Consider the following 17,339-nt stretch of genomic DNA (forward strand, 5'->3'; position numbering starts at 1 on the left):
TGAAGTTCCCTGAACATATATTTACTTTGAACGATGAGTAAATTGTTGGATGTTTCGATTGAATCATTTCACATGTTGCTTCAGGAAAATTCACTTTAATTAACTCGGTTAGAGAGTCAGTTGTAGTTTCTTTATTAATTCTTGTAACATGTAGAGTTGAAATTTTTGGAACACCCTTAACCTCATCGCTATTTCTATTGCTACCTACTATAATTTTTCTTCGTCCGTTAAACTGATGTCGCCTACGCCTAATAGTTTTCCATTCTTGATCATTTTCTGCTTCATTTATAGGTATTTCATCGTTAGTAGGTTTTTCGTCCTCTACTAAATTAATGAACTGATCCATTTTTAATCTGATTTGTTCAAAAAGCAGTCCTTTCGAAATATCTGTTTTTGTTATTGTTTGGGAATTCCCTTGTTTATTTACGTCAGGTTTTTTCTGAGTAATTACCAGTTCACTTTTTGCTGCTCTGCCCATAAAGTTTTGTTTGTGTTCTTCTTTCTTTTTTTCGGCAATATTTAAATTGGTCTTATAATGTGTTTTGGACTTCGCAATAGTACTAGTAGATGGCGTTGTATGTATCTTTGGTGAATCTGAATTATCTTTTAATTGTTTTAGGAGAAAAATTAGATCTTCTTGTTCTTGGCACCTTTTTTCTAGATGATATGTAAGTTTACTTACAGCGTCAAGTTCCTTTTTAATGGTAATGGTCCTGTCTGATAACGTGTCACAGTGAGAACAGGTTATGGTATCTACCAAATCACAAGATTTATTGTCGCTCTTGCTGTTTATAAATTCACCAATTTTATTTATATAGGTAATGACTTGTGGATTTGCAACATTCATTGGTACTTTTAACGTCACAATTATGTCGATTAGTTCATTTTTCTTTAATTTATTTAACTCAGTCGTTAACGTGGTTGTATCACGCGCCGCCATCTTTTCAATCTGCCAATTCTATTTGGAGTCTTTCGAATATAAACCTATTTTTCATTATCTATAACTCTGCTTTTGCTAAGTATAGAGGCCTAATATATACACCATTTTTTTTACTTTTTTATAGGCTATAGTTTTGCTAAGAATATTTTTTTCGACAAAATGCTTACGTTTTGAGTTATTTGCGAAAAACCGTCTAAAAGCGTGGTTATTCACTTGCAAATTACTCGAAAAGTATTGATTTGGTGAAAAAACTCTATAGAACAAAAGTTGCTTAAAATTAGTCAGTTTATCAATTTCTGGGCTTATCTTGGACATTTATTTTTTCACCCACGAGATGGGGTGAAACTCACCCCCAGGTCAAAAGCACACATCGTCGCGATATCACTTTTTTTTCTTTGATATGTCAGCTATGCCTATGGCAAATTTCATGTCAATCCAAGCGGTTCTTTAAAATTTACAGCAAAAACCGTGAAAGAATGTACTATTGAAGATAAAAACAGAAATAAAAAAAATATGTATAATATAGGAAGAAGAAAGTTTTTCATGTAATTTACGCATTCAAAACTACTTTTTTCCTATAAAAAATAATTTAACCTTTTCATATAGGTAGTTGTACTAAATAATTCTTTGTGTTAAATACCTAAAAGTTTTAACTTTGCGTGGTTTTATAATATTCGCAATTTGACCCAAAAAGACGAAAAGTGGGTAAATGTTTTGTTGAAATGCACCGAAATTTCAATTGATGTTACGAACGGTAAAATAATTACAAATACAAATTACGCAAAATTGTCAAGTGAACTTATTTAGTGAAAAACAATGGAATGTCGTGCAATATTATCATCAAGATGAAATTGCTGTGGAACAATGGCCGCTTCGTAAAAACTGAACCGTACGTTTCCGGAAAAGTGTTTAGGGACCGAGAGAATTGTTTAGGATTCATTTAAATTATATAATATTAAATTATTAGAATAATAATTTTATTAAAAACGTTATGTACACATAGTCTTACATAATTGGTGGATGAGAAAAACAAGTAATGTACTTCTTCTTCTTTGGCTTTTGCCCATTATGAGTTTGGCGTTTTCGTCCTTCACAAGAGCACTCGATTCTCCTAGTTAGCTTCTCTGGGGTCTGCATCTACCATAGTAGTTCTTATACAGTATGTCCCCGTAAGTTGTATCCATATGGAAAACTTTTTTATTATTAATTTTACGAAAAAAAAATATTCTCCATAAAAAGCTCTGCATGGTCCAAAACCTAAGATTTACTAAATATCAAATTTTTTAAATATTATACGAGATATTTCAAAAAGTTTGAATTTCACTCAAGAGTAAAGTACACTCCTGGCCAAAAAAATTGGGACACCTTAAAAATGCGTCATTTTTGATATCTCGAATGTTCTTAACCTGTTGTCCGATTTTAGTGATTTTTTAATATGTTATAGCCTTATTCTCTATAGTCCAGAAAGCCACTGCGCATCCGCTAGGAAAAATATTCTAATTCGGATTTTTTGCACAATCTTACTCAAAAAGGACTCCTTTTAACAAATTTGCATGTTGCCAGGACCAAAAGGTGGTCAAAAATTTTTTAAACGTTTTTTTTTGTTTTTTTCCTAAAATTATTTTTTTTTGCATGGAAAAAAGTTTTTTTAGGTTTTTTGGATCATTACAAACAGAAAAGGTCTTTAGTGACTTTTCTCTAAAAATGATAGTTTTTGACATATAAGCGATTAAAAATTGAAAAATTGCAAAATCGGTCATTTTTAACCCTCAAAAACTATGTGAAAAACTGAAAATTTGAATGTTGCCAAGGTAGGTAGATATTCTTTAAACATTGATTCATGAAACCCCGAAGAGTTTTTTGCAATACAATATTCAAAACTTCTTTGTTTTTTAATTGCTAATCAAGCGTGCGCGACACTATTTTCCACCGACAGTATGGTGCAAATGAAAGGAATAAATTCGTTATTTCGTAAACCGGCAACTTTAAGGAAAAATCCCGAAACAGGTCGATTTTTATTTTTCAGTTATGATATTGTGGCATATATGGTATACTAGTGACGTCATCCGTCTGGGCATGATGACGTAATCGATGATTTTTTTTAATGAGAATAGGGGTCGTGTGGTAGCTCATTTGAAAGGCTCTTCAATTCTCTATTCAGTAATGTAAATATTTACATAATTATTTATACAGCGTGTCCTTCTACTTCTTTTTTTGTCAAATAATTTAATTTAATAAAAATTTTTTAGACACCGTGTATAAATAATTATGTAAATGTTTATATTACTGAATAGAGATTTAAAGAACCTTTCAAATGAGCTAGCACATGACCCCTATTCTCATTTAAAAAAATCATTGATTACGTCAACACGTCCAGATGGATGACGTCACTAGTATACCATATATGCCACAATATCATAACTTAAAAATAAAAATCGACCTGTTTCGGGATTTTTCTTTAAAGTCGCCGGTTTAGGAAATAACGAATTTATTCCTTTCATTTGCACCATACTGTCGGTGGAAAGTAGTGTCGCGCACGCTTGATTAGCAACTAAAAAACAAAGGAGTTTTGAAAATTGTATTGCAAAAACCTCTTCGGGATTTCATCAAGAGATGTTTAAAGAATATCTACCTATCTTGGCAACATTCAAATTTTCAGTTTTTCACATAGTTTTTGAGGGTTAAAAATGGCCGATTTCGCAATTTTTCAATTTTTAATCGCTTATATGTCAAAAAGTATCATTTTTAGAGAAAAGTCACTAAAGACCTTTTCTGTTTGGAATGATCCAAAAAACCTAAAAAACGTTTTTCCATGCAAAAAAAAATAATTTTAGGAAAAAAACAAAAAAAAAAAACGTTTAAAAAATTTTTGACCACCTTTTGGTCCTGGCAACATGCAAATTTGTTAAAAGGAGTCCTTTTTGAGTAAGATTGTGCAAAAAATCCGAATTAGAATATTTTTCCTAGTGGATCCGCAGTGGCTTTCTGGATTACTAAGAATATGGATGTAGTACTAGTGTTGCTGAACAGGTAAATGTCATTGTATACCGGGTATTACAGTAATACTGTGTTTTTTCTTGGAAGTTCTTAACACCCTGTGGAATATTCTACTTCGTAACACCCTGTATTTCGCTTATTATCAACTTTCGTACTAAGGTAAGTTAGCTTAAATCGACCTATTTTTACCTCAGGAATCTAAAATTACGTTATGGCCCATTTTTACCAAACACCCTGTATATCAAGGAATATATCAACTATATAGCTTTATAATATATCAACTAATTTGCCAATTAATATTTACACTACACACTTCTAACGCTAGAACACGTGTGAACTTAAATATTTATATGAATATCAAAGGGCAAGTATTAAAGGAACATCGGGTAATGTAGATATATTTCAATATTGTATAAGATCCTGAATATACTAAAAATTTAGACAGATGAAGTGGTAAAATATTTAAGCTTGATTCTCATTAGGCGTGCCAGGAACCGGACCGGTAACGGCACAGCACGGGCAAGGTTTTCGGATCCAATTCGGATAGGCTGGCCGCGGGTTGCTTGATTTGTGTAGTGAAGAATGTTGAAATTTAACGTTAATAAAAATTGCTCTAATATTAGACGAAGAAACAGAAAATGGAAGCAAATAGAGCAAAAATAGAAAAAGACGTTGTTGGGTGCTTAAACTTCTAAAGAAACGCACAAAAGAAGGAGAATTTGCAACCTTACACTCCGAACTTTTAGACGATCAGACAAAATTTTTTAAATATAACCGAATGACAGTGGATAAATTTAACAGCTTATGGCTGCATATTGAACCATAATATTCAACCTAGTTCTTGAGTCACTCATTAGAAAACCAATGAAACACCAAGACAGTACAAATTACTGCATATGCAGACGATGTAGTTCTACACTTTAACACGACTAACTGAAGCGTTCAAAAACATTAATTCTGAGCACGAAAAAGGAGCTTTAAATAAACGAAGCCAAAACGAATTACATGACCGTCAAAATAACACCTGAAAATGAAAATTATATCACAATAGACAACTATACTCTTGAAGGCATCTTGGATGCCTTCACATATCTGGGCACAGAAATCAGAAGAATTCCGTAAGGATTGAAATTAATGCACGTATTTCCAGAGGGATATGCTATTAAAATATTGATCACACCGAAATTATTAGACAAAAGAAAAAAAATGACTATCTACAGAACATTGATTAGACCCGTATGGTTGTGAAACCTGAGCAATGACGAAAAGGGATGAAGCCCAACTCAGTCCAATTCGAGAGAAAAATACTGAGAAAAGTATATGGCCCGGTGCAAGAGGAAGACGGAAGTGGAGAATCAGTAGAAACAACGAGGTTAATAAATTGAATGAAGGTTAAGATATTGTACAATATGTGAAAAGTCAAATACTGTCATGGCTGGGACATGTGCAGAGAAAATACAATGAATAAACAACAAAGAAAATATTACAATGGAAGCCGATAGGAAGGTGAAAAAAAAAGAAAGGGCCAGAACGAGAGGGATGGATGATGTGGAAGACGACATGAAAACCATGAACATAAGACAATGGAGAAAAATACACAAGAGAAATCCGAATGGAATGACATAGCCAGACAGATAAAGACCCATCCAGAGTTAGGATAACAAACAAGAAGAAAAATTGGCGCATATTGAGGGACCTCTTCAAAAACAAAATCCTGATTTTCTCTATCATCTTTTAAAACTGATTTTAAACAACCAATATTGCAGATTGCTTGCCGGTAAGGTATTCACACTGTCGTGACCTTCACGGCACATGCTAGGCAAAGATTGTTTCGAAAAAACGTCGCATGCAAAGCCCGTCGCTTGCCGGTGCCTGGCACGCATAGTGTAAATTTAGTCCCGTGAAGTTCATAGGATTTTATGTAAAATGTATCTTGCCGAGCCGATGCCTTGTCCATGCCGAGCACTTGCCTTGCATGATAGTGAGATTCAGCCTTTACTTTACCATTTCAGCGATGATTAAAAATAGAACAATAATAGAATACTGGAAAAATTGATTTATTTGATTTTTTTATTAATATGATAAGAACTGAGCTGATTAGATTTACATACTTACGTCCCATGTCGTCAAAAAATCGCGATCTCAATGGAGGATAGTAAAGTTTTTTGTCAAAGGGCAATTTACCATCGTCTGAAAAGAAAAAAAAAATTAGCACATTTATTATTTTTACAGATATACAAATAAAATACCCCCAGGTTAAGACTAATAGGTGTGATGCTATTCCTGATGGACGCGAGAATAGAAGATATAAAATTTTGAAATTATTTTCATAGATTATTTCATTCATAGAGATTCTGACCACTAAAAAATACAAAAATCCAAATTTCAGCGATTATTTCATTCATAGGAGGTTCTGAACAATATGAAGTAACAGAAATAAAAATTACAGAAATTATTTTTTAATGATGTTACCTTCCTTCCAATCGTGTAGTAAGATTTTTCATCACGTGTTTAATTCTGTCCAATTAGATTATTATTTCACCGGTAATTTTCTACTGTAGAAAATCACAGTGGGAATATTTTTTAAGTAGATTGTCTCTTTTTAAAAATAAATAACCATTTTCAATTTCGCTGCAACACGAAACTACAGCCGCACTATACACTAGTTCAATCAGAGAGTGCATCAAGCACCTCTACCGGTTTCGAAACTTACTAGTCTCTCATCAGAAGGCACACATGCTGCTCTCTGTGACCCAACCAGGACAAACCCCGGCGTGCAGTCACGCATTGCAACGAACGAAATAGCAGGGACGCCCTAGCGGCAACTGCTATCAAAAGATTAAGTTTTCAATCTAATAGCACATAAAATAACACTAAAAATATTACTCCACATTCTATCAGACTGAAAACAATGGGAACCTTCTCTGGTAGGTCTGGATCCCGCGCATGAAAAAAAAGTTGATTAATAGCAAGCTGAAAATTTGGTAATAGCTTAAGGGTGTCTAGTCGGATAAACTTTGATACATGGGAACACTGGAACAGGGGCAGTTTTAATTGTGGAACAGGTTGAAAATTTGGAACGGTCACACCACGGAAACGGCACATTTATTTTGTCCGACAGAACAGACTTAAACTCTCCGAACAGAGATTAAACACTCATGCAAAAATCAGACTGCTATTTATCACCAAATGGGCGTTTTAATGAGTGGAACATGTAGAATATGTCAAATGACAGGAATTATGACAGGTGATAAATAGCAGTCTCATTTTTGCATGAGAGTTTAATCTCTGTTTGAAGAGATTAAATCTGTTCTGTCGGACAAAATAAATGTGCCGTTTTCGTGGTGTGACCGTTCCAAATTTTCAACCTGTTTCACAATTAAAACTGCCCCTGTTCCAGTGTTCCCATATATCAAAGTTTATCCGAATAGACACCCTTAAGCTAGTAACAAATTTTCAGCTTGCTATTAATCAACTTTTTTTTCATACGCGGGATCCAGACCTATGGTTACACCTCCGAAGCTTCTAAAATTTGCAAGCCATAACGGATGCTGAGACTAAAGTAGATGAGAGACTAATAAGTTTCGAAACCGGTGGAGGTGCTTGCTGAACTCTCTGATTGAACGAGAATATAGTGCGGCTGTAGTTGCGTATTGCAGCGAAATTGAAAATGGTTATTCATTTCTGATTTACATGTTTACTCTGACTGGAGTACTAAGGGAACCATTCTCGTTGGAACTTTACCGCTCTGAGCAGATAGGACGTGAATTATAAATTGTAAAATTCCCTCATCTTCTTTAGTCTCAGCATCCATTATGGCTTGCAAATTTTAGAAGCCTCGGAGGTGTAACCAGAGAAGGTTCCAATTTTTTTCACTCTGATGGGATGTAGAGTAATATTTTTAGTGTTATTTTATGTGCTATTAGATTGAAAACTTAGTCTGTTTATTTTTAATTGCAACCAGTTTCCTAGTTTTGACAACTGTCACATTTAAGAAAGTATCCATAATAAACTTTTAGTTCTGCGTCTAATGTCAAATTTTCTCTGTTTACTTCGGTAAGATTATTTCATGTATAAAACTGTATTTATAAATAATTTTAACTAATATTTTATTAATATCTTCGTCTAAATATTTGCTAAACTATGTTCATTTGCTGTTTACTTTGACAACTTGAAAAATGTGGGTCACATTAATTGAGATCAATCTCCCTGAATGTTTTTATACGAAGACTTGAATTTTATATGTACACGACATATTATCACACGACAGTAAGAATAAATTAGAAAATATTGCTCCACTTTTTCTCCAACTGGTTGTCATTGGGCAATAGCCACTCGAGCACCGCGGGTTCTCGTGTCTATTGCCAGACAACAAATTTTCAAAAAATTTTAGCATTTTTGTCAATTTATTCTCACTCTCTTGTGATATTATTGCCGATATTTTTTGATAATATCGCGTCGTCACGCATTACGTCAGATGTCCTTCGTTACTATGCAAAAATGAACATTCAGTAACATTAATGACAATTCATGTTTTACAACTTGTCACAGAGACCAAGGATCAGGTTTAGCAAATATTCAGGTGAAGGTATCAATAAAATATTGACGGCAATACAAATCGGCAATTTTAAAAGCTCGAGTATAATTCGGTAAGATTATTTCATGAATAAAACTGTATTTATAAATAATTTTAACTAATATTTTATTGACATCTTCGTCTCAATATTTGAAAAACCTGCTCATGCTGTTCACTTTGACAAGTTGTAAAACATTAATTTTGATAAATGTCATTCATTATTCATTCATTCATTAAGCATTACAATCCCTAGAGATTATACCTAACGCCATGGTGCTGGCGTTTAAAATCTTATTCTTGAGTGAGGTGGATTACTCCTCTGTCATTTATAGCTTGCTGTGTGTCTTTGCTGTTCTCGTGAACGTTCTTTTCCATTTCTTCCTGCCTTTGCGCTGAACTTTCCAGTCTTTCACATTTATTGTCCTTATGTCTTCTTCTATATTATCCAGCTATCTTCTTTTGGGTATTCCTCTAGACCTGTGCCTTAGTGGTGACCAGCTAATTATTCTTCTCAACATATCTGATTTCGAGCGTCTCTGTATAATATGTCCTATCAGTCCTATCCATTCTAAGCGAATCGATTTTATGTATCTGACATTTGCAATTTCGTCATTTGTTTTCAGTCGTATTTGTCCCTATCTTGTTACATTGTGGCCCAGTATTTTCTCATTATTTTTCTTTCAAATTTCAGAAGGCTATCTTCCTCTTTCTTGTTAACCGTTGTTGTTTCCATCCATTTGTAAAAACAGGTCTTATTAAGGTCTTCTATAGGTTCATCTTGATTTTCTTACTTCTTCTGGTCTTGCTTCTCAGCAGATTTCTTTTCATTCCATATGTTTTTGCCTTTCACAATTCTTTCCTCTTTTCTCTCTTTTCCGGTTTTCCCAATTGTTACTCCCAAGTAACTGAAGGTGGATACAGTTTTAAATTTATGGTTCTGTGTTATTAGATATTTCTGATTTGTTGTGTCTCCTTCCCTATCGTCATGTATTTTATTTTGTGCTGGTTTATCTGTAGCCCTATTCTTTTCGCTTCCTTACCTAATTTTTCCACTGCTTTTATAAGTGTCATCTTCAACTTCGCTATGATGACTAGATCATCTGCATATGCTAGGTGCTAGTTGAAATTGATCTGTAATAATGTTTTTGTTTGTAAAGTTTGTCCTCCTTATTATTACTTCCAAGATCAGGTTAAATAGTGACGGTGCGATAGAGTGACAATGTTTCACGCCTTTGTTTACATTGATTAAATGTCACTGAATGTTTATTTACAAGGACTTGAATTTTGTATTTGAGTATTAAAAAATAATCTTACGAATATCACACTATAGTAAGAATGAATAAGAAAATAATGCTCCAGTCTGTTTCTTTAACTTGTTGGCATTCGGCATTAGTCACTTCAAAAAATTGTCACATTATTTTCAATTTATTCTCACTGTCTTGTGATATTAACGTCAATAAAATATTAAGGTTAGTCGTAATCTGTCTTTGATTTACGAAAATATGATATTAGTCCAGAAAGCCTGTGCGCATCCGCTAGGAAAAATATTCTAATTCGGAATTTTTGCACAATCTTACTTAAAAAGGACTCCTTTTAACAAATTTGCATGTTGCCAGGACCAAAAGGTGGTCAACAATTTTTTAAACGTTTTTTTTTGTTTTTTTCCAAAAATTATTTTTTTTGCATGGAAAAAAGTTTTTTTTTACGTTTTTTGGATCATTTCAAACAGAAAAGGTTTTTAGTGACTTTTCTCTAAAAATGATAGATTTTGAAATATGAGCGATTCAAAATTGAAAAATTGCGAAATCGGCCATTTTTAACCCTCAAAAACTATGTGAAAAACTAAAAGTTTAAATGTTGCCAAAGTAGGTAGATAATCTTTAAATATCGTTTGATGAAATCCCGAAGAGTTTTTTGCAATACAATATTCAAAACTCCTTTATTTTTTAATTGCTAATCAACCGTGCGCGACACTATTTTCCACCGACAGTATGGTGCAAATGAAAGGAATAAATTCGTTATTTCGTAAACCGGCGACTTTAGGAAAAATCACGAAACAGGTCGATTTTTATTTTTAAGTTATGATATTGTGGCATATATGGTATACTAGTGACGTCATCCATCTGGGCGTGATGACGTAATCGATGATTTTTTTAAATGAGAATAGGGGTCGTGCGCTAGCTCATTTGAAAGGTCCTTTAATTTTCTATTCAGTAATATAAACATTTATATAATTAGACTAAGTTTTCACTCTAATGGCATACAACATATCCCACCAGAATGAAAACAATGGGAACCTTCTCTGGTTACACCTCCGAGGCTTCTACAATTTGCAAGCCATACGGATGCTGAGACTAAGGAAGATGAGGGAATTCTACAATTTACAATTCACGTCACATCTGCTCAGCGCGGTAAAGTTCCAACGAGACTGGTTCCCTTCATACTCCACACAGAGTAAATGTAAATCAAAAATGAATAACCATTTTCAATTTCGTTGCAAAACGAAAATACAGCCGAACCATATTCCAGTCCAATCAGAGAGTGCTGCAAGCACCTCTACCGGTTTCGAAACTTATTAGTCTCTCATCAGGAGGCACATATGCTGCTCTCCCTGATCCAACCAAAACAAACCCCAGCGTGCAGTCCCGAATTGCAACGAACGAAAATATGCTTTTCGTTCGTTGCAATTCGGGACTGCACGCTGGGGTTTGTTTTGGTTGGATCAGGGAGAGCAGCATATGTGCCTCCTGATGAGAGACTAATAAGTTTCGAAACCGGTAGAGGTGCTTGCAGCACTCTCTGATTGGACTGGAATATGGTTCGGCTGTATTTTCGTTTTGCAACGAAATTGAAAATGGTTATTCATTTTTGATTTACATTTACTCTGTGTGGAGTATGAAGGGAACCAGTCTCGTTGGAACTTTACCGCGCTGAGCAGATGTGACGTGAATTGTAAATTGTAGAATTCCCTCATCTTCCTTAGTCTCAGCATCCGTATGGCTTGCAAATTGTAGAAGCCTCGGAGGTGTAACCAGAGAAGGTTCCCATTGTTTTCATTCTGGTGGGATATGTTGTATGCCATTAGAGTGAAAACTTAGTCTTTTGCTAGCAGTTGCCGCTAGGGCATCTATGCCATTTCGTTCGTTGCAATTCGGGACTGCACGCTGGGGTTTGTTTTGGTTGGATCAGGGAGAGCAGCATATGTGCCTCCTGATGAGAGACTAATAAGTTTCGAAACCGGTAGAGGTGCTTGCAGCACTCTCTGATTGGACTGGAATATGGTTCGGCTGTATTTTCGTTTTGCAACGAAATTGAAAATGGTTATTCATTTTTGATTTATATAATTATTTATACAGTGTGTCCTTCTACTTCTTTTTTTGTCAAATAATTTAATTAAATAAAAAAATTTTGGACACCCTGTATAAATAATTATGTAAATGTTTACATTAGTGAATAGATAAGTGAAGAAACTTTCAAATGAGCTACAACACGACCCCTATTCTCATTTAAAAAAATCATCGATTACGTCATCACGCCCAGACAGATGACGTCACTAGTATACCATATATGCCACAATATCATATCTTAAAAATAGAAATCGACCTGTTTCGGGTTTTTTCCTTAAAGTTGCCGGTTTACGAAATAACGAATTTATTCCTTTCATTTGCACCATACTGTATACACATGCAGCGGTGTCGCGCACGCGTGATTAGAAATTAAAAAACAAAGGACTTTTGAATACTGTATTGCAAACAACTCTTCGTGATTTCATCAATCGATGTTTAAAGAATATCTACCTACCTTGGCAACATTCAAATTTTAAGTTTTTCACACAGTTTTTGAAGGTTAAAAATGGCCGATTTCCCAATTTTTCAATTTTTAATCGCTTATATGTCAAAAACTATCAACTTTAGAGAAAAGTCACTAAAGACCTTTTCTGTTTAGAATGATCCAAGAAACCTAAAAAAACTTTGTTCCATGCAAAATAAATAAGTTTGGGAAAAAAACAAAAAAAAAATTTAAAAAAATTTTTGATTACCTTTTGGTCCTGGCAACATGCAAATTTGTTAAAAGGAGTCCTTTTTGAGTAAGATTGTGCAAAAAATCCGAATTAGAATATTTTTCCTTGCGGATGCGCAGTGGCTTTCTGGACTATATGTATCATTTAAAGTATTGTGGCTAATGTAATTTTGTCTAGAAGTTTATAATTTTCCGAAGTATTTACTTCCTCGGATAAACTATGCATTTTCACATGTCTTATAACTACAGTGGAACCTCGATAACTCGGATTAATCGGGACCGCGGCCGATCCGGGTTATCGAAAATCCGGGTTAGCCGGAGAGCATGGTAAAAATTAATAAAATACGGTATACTTATAGATAAAGTCCCTTATAAGCAAAATAATATGAAATATATATGCACAGTTACCTATGGTTGTATAGAGTTTAGTATAGACAATATAGAGTATTATTAATTTCTAGGTAAAAAAGCTCAGTTAGTTTGGTTGTGTCAATAATTTCGTCTGGTCTGCTTATGTAATTTAAGAACAGTGACTCTTTCATTGTTTAAAAGACCATTGTTTAAAAAACAATTTTTTAAAAGACAGTTGAAAATAAATAAAGGAATAACAGGTGCCTGTTGTTTGCGATAATGAATGTCGCTCTGCCGCCGCCGTGTGCATGAGTCATTTTTACTATCATAATATAGTTCAAATTACACAGATACCCATTATCTCTCAAATGTTATATTATGATTGAAGGGAAGTTTTATCAATGAAATTCGATATTTTTAAGACATTCCGGAAGCGGCTGCAGATAAAATATTTTAACATAATAATACATTTTTATTGTTGAAATGTTTGTCCGATGAAAATCGGTCCGGGTTAGCCGGACTTCCGGGTTATCGGGGGCCGACTTATCGAGGTTCCACTGTATATGGTCATGAATAATTATTTATTTCTATAATTTTGATATAATTTCTATTCCTATTTATATGGTTTATATCGTATTTGTGTAAAATAGCCATATCTACTTTTAAAATATACACAAATAATTTCAATAAAAATGTTGAATGAAATGAGACTATAATAATTATGCTTTAATAAAACTCATTTTGTACTGTTGTTTTTGTTGTTTTGTTACTAGTTGTTTTGTACATTCATGTGTAATGTTGTTTTATGGCAATTTTTTGTATTTCGTTCATAAAAAATGCTCTTAAACATTTTTTAATAACATTCAACCGAATCAATTAACCACTAAGCTAATTGAAATGTTGCAATAATTGTAATTGAATAAATTATCTTCCCTTATTTTCTTTCCTGAATTTTATCTTCTCTTATTTTATATAATCTGATCTGTGGACATTGCAAAATGAAAGATTTCTGCAGTGGGGGGAGGGGGAGCAAACCACCTTTGCACCAATATCAGAATTGTGTGAATATGGTTTTATAATCGTTGTTTTTAGATAGTCTTAGAGAAGAGAATTGCCCATGATAAGTGAATTGCACTGTTATTTGTGTATATTTGATTATTAAATTCAAAGTAGACGTGATTTATGTAGATTTCAACAAGATGTAAAATTTGAGATGTAATGGTTGGATTGGTAAAGATACGTGGATGATAAACTGGCATGCTTTACAGGAACTAACAGACAACCTGATCAATTCTTATTATACATTAATTCATTTTATAGTAGTATTGAATTTACAATAGAACCAGAACCGAATCATTCCATAAATTTTATAGATTTAAAAATTATCAATCATCATTCTCATCATCATTCTCTTTGCCTTATCCCTATGCGGTGTCGGCTTCCCTAATTGCATTTCTCCTTCTTCTTCTTCTTGTGCCACTCCTATCGGAGATTGGAAATCATCAAGGCTACCCTGACTTTGTTTACAGCTGACCTAAAAAGTTCATTAGTGGTGCAGCCAAACCACTCTCTCAAATTCCGCATCCACGACATTCTTCTACGGCCTGGATTCCGTTTTCCTTCTATTTTTCCTTGCATTATATTTTGAAGTAATGCGTATTTATGACCTCTCATCAGGTGACCCAAATACTCGAGTTTTCTTCGTTTTATCGTTAAAAAAATTTTTGGGTCTCTTCCTATCCTTCGTATTACTTCAAGATTTGTGATTCTTTCAACCCAATTTATCTTCAGCATTCGACGGTAGCACCACATTTCGAAACTTTCAATATTTTTTATGTTGTTCTGTTTGAGAGTCCAGGCCTCTACACCGTATAATAGCGTGTTAAATACGTAGCCACTTAGCATTCTTAATCGTAGAGGGATGCTTATATCTCTGTTGCAGAAGAATTTTCTCATCTTTATGAAGGTGGCCCTGGCAATTTCGATACGTCTTTTTATTTCATTGTTTTGGTCTCCAGTTTCGTTTATTAAAGTTCCCAAGTATTTATTGATACTTTTTCAATTTGAATGCCGTTTATACTAATATGTGCTGGTTGTGTCATGATTTTACTGAAGACCATATACTTGGTTTTTTTGATATTAATGTTTATGCCATAATTGTTGCAAGCAATATTTATGTTTGTAAGTAATCGTTGTAATTCTTCTACTGTTCTTGCAACTAGTACAGTGTCGTCTGCGTATCGAATATTATTTACAACCTCTCCATTGATTACGATTCCTTCATTTGCTTGCAAAAGGGCTTCCTGACAGATGCTTTCACTATATACATTAAATAGCAGTGGTGACAAAATGCATCCCTGTCTTACTCCTCTACGTATTTCTATTGCTTTTGATATCTCGTTTTCTATTTTGATGTTAGCTTTCTGATTCCAATATAAGTTGAGAATTATTCGCAGATCTTTATTATCTATGTCTTTTCTTTCAAGAATGTCTCTTAGCCTATCGTGGCGTACTCTGTCAAACGCTTTTTCAAAATCGATAAAACATGCATGTACTTCTTGATTAACGTCTAGGCATCTTTGTGTAAGAACATTCAAACCGAAAAGAGCTTCTCGAGTACCTAGTCCTTTTCTGAACCCCATCTGTGTATTACTAATAACTGACTCCAACTTTTGATAAACTCGGTTGTGGATGATTTTTAGAAATATCTTTAGTAGATGGCTCATTAAAGATATTGTTCGATGTTCTGAACAATCTTTTGCATTGGATTTCTTTGGCAGTGTAACGAATGTAGACAGTAGCCACTCTTGAGGTATAATACCAGTATTGTATACTGTGTTAAATAAGTGCAATATTATACCTATTGATTCATCATTCAAGAGCTTTAGTAATTCAGTAGGAACCTCATCGGGTCCATTTGCCTTTCCAGTTTTGGAATTTCTAAGTGCCATTTCTACTTCACATTTTAGGATTTCAGGTCCCGTTTCACCATTTACCTTGTCAATGTTATTTCTGTTGTCCTCAAACAATTCTCTTATGTATTCACTCCATGTATTAATTTTTTCTGTTAAGTCTACAATAATATTTCCGTCTCTGTCCTTAAGCAAACTTATTTGATGTCTTCTTTGGGTTCCTGTAAGTTCTTTTACTTTTTTATGTATATTGAATGTGTCATACTTTCTTTCATAGTCTTCCATTTCTACACATTGTTCTTTAATCCATGATTCTTTGGCCTTATTTATTATTTGCTTTATGTTCTTATCAACCTCTCTGTATTTTTCTGAATTATTCTTCAATTTGCGTCTTTCATCCATTAGTTCTAGTATGTCTGGTGTCATCCACACCTTATGTTTCTTTGGAGATTTGGTTAGGTGTTTCTTTCCCGTAGTTCTTATTATAGTGTTTATATACTTCAGTTTTTCATCTATGTTGTCTGTTCTGCGGATTTGGTTTTCTGCTACACTGAGGTCGGTGTTGATTTCTTCGCGCACTGTTTGTCGTCGGTGTTCACTTTTAAGCTGACTTAAGTCTAACGTTGGGATGATGGTTTTTCTCATTTTCTTTGGTCTAGCTTCTAACACAGATACTACTGGATTATGATCCGAACCGGTATCAGTTCCAGGGTAAGTTTTAGTAGATTTCACGGCATTACGGTATCTTTTTGTCACCATTATGTAATCTATTTGGTTTCTGATTACTTTTTCTTGTGTGTGTTGAGGTGACGTCCACGTATACAGTCTCCTTGGGGGTAATTTAAAGAATGTATCAGTTATTATTAAATCTTCGCTTTGACAAAACTGAACTAGTGTGCATTTGTGTGCATTTCTCCACACAATTCTATCTAGGATCATATCAATGTTAATCCCCTTTACCAACATGTCCTGCCTTATCGACTCCCTCCAGGTCTTCTTTGGTCTTCCTCTCCTACTCCTTCCAGGAATTTAAAAATTATCAATCTGGAAAACAAACATAAGTTCTCCATATTTCATAAACCTACCCATACCAAAAAACTATACATAAGTCATCATCCCCTCCTACACAACATACATTAGCAGTCTACCAAAGCGTTTACATAGATTGACAGAAATTATTACGTCAAAGAATAATTTCCTGATAGAAGAATATCATTAAGCAAATAGAAGTAAACTTTAAACCAAAAACTGCGTAAGAAATCCCTGATTTTAGTCGTCCCAATGTCAGAGAAAAACCCAATATCTTCTACTCTATCACATATACATACATATAGGGAAGATATCAACAAAAGTAGCCCAACACCTAAAAAAAAAGAAAAACACTAGCTTTCAGAACAAAAAAAAAAAAAAGATTTCCCCCAGATATTTCAGTTGAAAAATAGCGCCCAATAACTTTTCTATTTTTCAAGTGCTTTTTCGGCTTCATTTCCTGGGGTACCTATAAGTCGTATACGTATAAGATTCGGACATCACTGATACACGA

The 17,339-nt window shown here is 33.9% G+C and overlaps 1 protein-coding gene across 1 annotated transcript in view; it reads right to left on the reverse strand.

Moving 5' to 3' along the window:
- LOC114335645 (serine proteinase stubble) overlaps positions 1-17,339 on the reverse strand; it is a 303,061-nt gene that overhangs the window by 267,713 nt on the left and 18,009 nt on the right. Inside the window, exon 2 of the mRNA XM_028285919.2 lies at positions 6,053-6,127. Coding sequence (XP_028141720.1) covers positions 6,053-6,127 — 75 coding nt within the window. The remainder of the gene's footprint in view (positions 1-6,052; positions 6,128-17,339) is intronic.

Source organism: Diabrotica virgifera, chromosome 6 (assembly GCF_917563875.1).
Source record: "Diabrotica virgifera virgifera chromosome 6, PGI_DIABVI_V3a".
NCBI lineage: Eukaryota > Metazoa > Arthropoda > Insecta > Coleoptera > Chrysomelidae > Diabrotica > Diabrotica virgifera.